A 5,000-nucleotide genomic window follows, 5' to 3' on the forward strand; every position below is an offset into this window, starting at 1 on the left:
TTGATCTAACTTTTCGATCGATTTTCAAGGATTTATTATGCATTCTCTGACTTCTTTCGCCTTCGGAAAGTTGAGTATTGGGTCTTTACAATGAATAGTTTTTTAGCTTCCTTTTCACAGTGAAATTTGAGTAATTTATTGTGTTTAGAGCTAGCCTGTACCGGAGGCGGTATGAGCGCTGTCGTTCGTTGGGCATGGTAGTTAGTTAGCAGAATGACCTCCCGGATTTTGAATAACTTCATATATCAATAATTAATTATCTTATTGCGTTAGCTATTTAGGCAATATATTCTTGTAAAGATATTTACAGTGTGCATATTTTTCCTTTCCATGTCGATCGTATAGTTAGAGTCTCGGTGAGTGAAGTAACCGAGATCTCGCCTCGCCTAGGTTCCTAACCTAGGCGTGTTATTATACGTTAGACACTCCCCGGTTACCCTTGTGTACGGTGATTTCAATCAGGTAGAGATAGATATCTCTTTTAATTGGATGAACATTACCCCTCTCAAAAAGGGAATTTAAGGGTAATCCCTCTTCCCTCTGAGTGTAGCCTCAGGCATGACTTTCCTACGGTTTTTTCTGCCCTTCCTCCGTAACCGCAGATGCAGGTTTTTTGGGGTTTTGGCCAGAATCTCAGAGTTTTTAGTCTGTGGTCGGTAGCTACCTGGCAAGTTGAATAGAATTCTTTTGCTACGTTAGGCTACCGACATAGAAGGCTAGACCTCCCTAGGCCACTCCTGAAGGGTCTGTACGATATGACACTTCTTCCTGTGACCTAGCAGACTAGTCCTGTGTTAGTGGACCCTAGGCTGAGGAATAGATTCTTCTTATGCTTAGGGGACACTGGCACTCCAACCCCGTTTCCTTTCCTTTCGAGGTGGTGGCGAGGGTGCTACCAACCTCTTATTTGTAATAATCTATCCCTAGGCTAAGGAATAGAATTCTTTAGCCGCCTGGGATAGTTCTAATACAGGAACGGAGTTGTTAGGTGGGGCAGGACAAGCTAAGGCCGGCTCCTTCTCTCTCTCTCTCTCCCTCTCTCTCTCTCTCTCTCTCTCTCTCTCTCTCTCTCTCTCTCTCTCTCTCTCTAAAGACTGAATTCATCTGGGTATCATAATTCGTATGATCTAATTGCGATGGAAAATAACACCTTTGAGTAATTTATTGAAGCAAGGCGTATTTGTTTTTTTTTCAAATCATATCGTTGTATTCACTAATAATAAAAAGATCTCGCTTTTGCTATTTTATGCTTTATACGTTAAGCTATTTTATATTTCGGTCGGAACAAAATTATTTTAGTTTTTTCGTCCGTGAAATTCTATAAAAAGAATAGCATAAAATTATCCTTAACCACAAATAAGAATTTTCAAGGAAGTTTATGCTAATAATCATCTTTCATCTGATGTTATAATAACTTAATATAGACTGATTATATATTCCCTGAAAGGTTCCCATTTTCTCCATTTTGAGGCCTATGTACCAACCGTGTGTCACACGATCGTATATAGTAACGACATTTCATTTTGTGTATATATTATGCTTGTATCTTCGCTCTCCCCCTCGCACTGCTAAGGACTCCTCCTCATCTGCCTCCTCCTGCTCTATCTTTTCTTCTACTTCCTCTGGCCCCTCTTCCTCCTTCACCTCATTTGCCTTCTTTTCCTCTGCCTTTTCTCCACTTCCTCTGCCCCCTCTTCCTTCTCCTCTTCATCTGCACACTTTTCCTCTGCCTTCTCTCCACATTTTCTGCCCTTTCTTCCTTCTCCTCCTCATCGGCCTCCTTTTCCTCGGCCTTCTCCTCCACTTCCTCTGGCCCCTCATCCTTCTCCTCCTCATCTGCCTCCGTTTCCTCTGCCTTCTCCTCCACCTCCTCTTCCCCCTCTTTCTTTTCCTCCTCATCTGTCTCCTTCTGCCTTCTCCTCAATTCCTCGGCCCCCCTTCCTTCTCCTCCTCATCTGCCTCCTCCTCCTTTATCTTTTCCTCCTCTTCATCTGCCTTCCATTCCTCTGCTTTCTCCTCCACTTCCTCTACTCCCTCTTCTTTATCCTCCTCATCTGCCTTCTCCTTCACTTCCTTTGCCCTTTCTTCCTTCTTTTCCTCTCTGCCTGCTCTTCCTCGGCCTTCTCCTCCACTTTCTCTGCCCGTTCTCCCTTCTCCTCTTCCTCTGCCTCCTCTTCCCCTGCGTCCTCTCCTCCCTCCTCTACCTCCCCCTCCTCCTATTTTACTGCCATTTTCTTCTTCTTCTCCTCCTCCTCTGCCATCTTTTTCTCTTCCCTCACATCTTCTTCTGCCATGTTCTTCTCTTCCTCTAACTCCTTCTCCTCTTCCTCCTCTTCCTCGGCCCTCTTTGTCTCTCCTTCCACATTTTCCTCCTCTTCCACCGCCTCCCCAGCCTTCTCTTCTTATTCCACCTCTTCCTCCTCCTCCCCTTGTTCCTCTGCCATCTTCTTCTCTTCCTCCACATTTTCCTCTTCCTCCACATCTTCCTCTCCTCCTCCACATCTTTTTCTTCTCATCCTCATCCTTCGTATCCTCCTCTTCTTTCTGCACCTCTTTAACATCCACCTCTTCCTCTTCTTTCTCCACATTCTTTTTTTACTCTTCCTCTTCCTCTTTTCCTACTTCCTCTTCCTTCTCCACCTTTTCTGCCTCGTCTTCCGCCTCCTCTTCTCTCACCTCTTCGCCCTTCACCTCCTTTTCTGCCTCCTCTTCCTCCACCTGTTCTCCCACCTCCTCATCCTTTTCCTCCTTTTCAGCCTCCTTTTCCTCCTCCTATTCTCCCACATCCTCTTCCTTCTCCTTCTTTTCTACCTCTTCTTCCTCCTCCTCTTCTTCCTCTTCCTCCTATTCCTCCACCTTTCCTCCTCCCACCCTGTGTTTCCTCCTCTACCTCCTCTCCATCCTTTTCCTCTACTGTCTCCTCCTCCTCTTCCTCTTCTTCCACTTCCTCTCATTCCTCCACCTTTCCTCCTCCCACCCTGTGTTTCCTCTCCTGCCTCCTCTCCATGTTTTTCCTGTTCTGTGTCCTCTTATTACGCCGCCTCCTTTTTCACCTTCTTTTCATCCGCCTTCTCCTTGTGCTTGTTCCCCTAACTAAGTGAAAAGTTTCTACAGGAAAGCTTTTTTTTATCAAATATCTCTCAGGGTAGTGATGGTTTGTTTTATGACAAAAAGAATTTTGAGACGATCAATGGGTTAAGCTGAAAATATAACACACTAATCAAAAGAACTAACATATGTGGAAATAAGAAAGTCTTGCGGAGGCAATACATGGTTTGAAGATGGTAGAAATTTTTGGATGAAAACAGCGTGTGCTTGAGCAAGTAGCTGGAGTAAAAGAATGGTGAGAAACTAGAGACCAGATATAATGGAATAAAGAATTAGCTCAATTAAAACAATCATAGGTTGAATTTTAATGAGGTCTAAAGGATGAAATGTGACATATGTGTCACAGTGGTAATAGGAATATCATTACGGTGTCACATTATGTCCCAGAGACAATGCCCCACCTTACACCCCCCCCCCCCCTTCCCATAAAGTAAGGGTATGGATAACCAGGTAATGGCTGCTGATATCTCAATAAGTACACCTATTCACTCGCACCCTCTGCCCATCAAAGTTCCCAGGAACAATAAAGTATGTTCGCTGATGAAAACTGTCCGCAAATAATGTTCGAACATAGAGCTCACAAATTGCGTGGATTCAGCGTTCCTTTTATAATACCACAACCGTAGGTATTGGGAATGATTAGGCCGCTTATGGATGTCCAAACTATATTTTATTAAAGGGAAAGTTTTGATTTATAGCTTATATGTATTAAAGTTCGACACACTACTGTTTGGGTTCTGTATCACAGCCTGTAACCCTACCGATTTATTCATACAATTTATTTTTATTTTTTTTTTCCAACATAATTTGAAACACATGATTGTAAAATTGGGATGCACTCATTGCCGCAAGATCACAAAAAGGGCAAAAACTTATCAAACACAGGAAATGTAGTTCTCTGAACTGTTAAAAATATGTGGAATAAAGAAAACGGTAAAAATCCTGAAAAAAATTTTGCCCGGCATTTACCGTATTAAAAACGGATATATCGATTTTAGGAGTGATATTATGGTCACCAACATATTAAAGATGATAACAAAGTAAACAAAGTAGAGTAAAAATTGCGGTCGCCTGTATTCCTGAAATACGAATGAGAACCATATATTTTTACGAAGAATTTCCGATTGAAATCACGGTTTCCTTTAACAGTATAGAATATTAATTTGAAAACCAGTATATAAAGTCATATCACTTGGTCATCAAAATCGAATCATGTTTCACCTGCAAAAGTGTAAATTCTGACTGATTTCTTTTTTCGGAAAACAAAGGTAAAACCAGAACTGACTTTGACTTTGCTATTTAGCGACATCCGCTATGGGCTTTGTTAGATACAGTATCGGAGAATGAAACAAAAATATAATTTTAATTTCAATGTCCTTATAATGTCATGTGACTACGATTACTGAGTTCAAATTATGAAGGATTTACTAGGTCTACATGGCTGAAGACTATAAAGCGTGAAGTAGGAGATGCTGAATGGAAAAATATTGCCTCACTGGGCGTAGGAGGAGAGGATGATGACGATGATGATTTCCAAATGTTAATCCCTACAAAAAAGAATGACTTTTGAGACTGCTCTACCATGCTTAAGTTTCCCATGCGCACATTGGCTGATATAAAATTTTCATCATGAAATATTCATAATGCCTTAATGATCATTATTATAACCGGTAGGATCGTCAATATTATTCTGCAAAACATAAATACTATGAAACTTATGAGAGCGAAAAACACATTGAAAATATATGCACCCACTCAGTTATTCGGTATAGATAAAAAGCATACTGGATTCTCCTTACTATCTGGGTGCAAAAAGGACAAAAAACTAACGACAGTCCTAAAACCATTATCTTGATTAAATTATCCCTAAATGGAGCAAAGATATATATATA

General features: G+C 41.4%; 1 protein-coding gene across 1 annotated transcript; it reads right to left on the reverse strand.

The window, feature by feature from the left end:
- Positions 1-1,920: 1,920 nt before the first annotated feature.
- LOC137619863 (ctenidin-1-like) lies at positions 1,921-2,502 on the reverse strand. Its single transcript, XM_068350153.1, has one exon. The coding sequence runs from the start codon at positions 2,500-2,502 to the stop codon at positions 1,921-1,923; it is 582 nt and encodes a 193-aa protein (XP_068206254.1).
- Positions 2,503-5,000: the final 2,498 nt, after the last annotated feature.

Source organism: Palaemon carinicauda, chromosome 26 (assembly GCF_036898095.1).
Source record: "Palaemon carinicauda isolate YSFRI2023 chromosome 26, ASM3689809v2, whole genome shotgun sequence".
NCBI lineage: Eukaryota > Metazoa > Arthropoda > Malacostraca > Decapoda > Palaemonidae > Palaemon > Palaemon carinicauda.

What these genes read in the sequence shown, in the direction of transcription:
- LOC137619863 (XM_068350153.1), bottom strand. Translation starts at nt 2,502, where the DNA reads ATGTGGAGGAGGAGAGGAAGATGTGGAGGAAGAGGAAAATGTGGAGGA.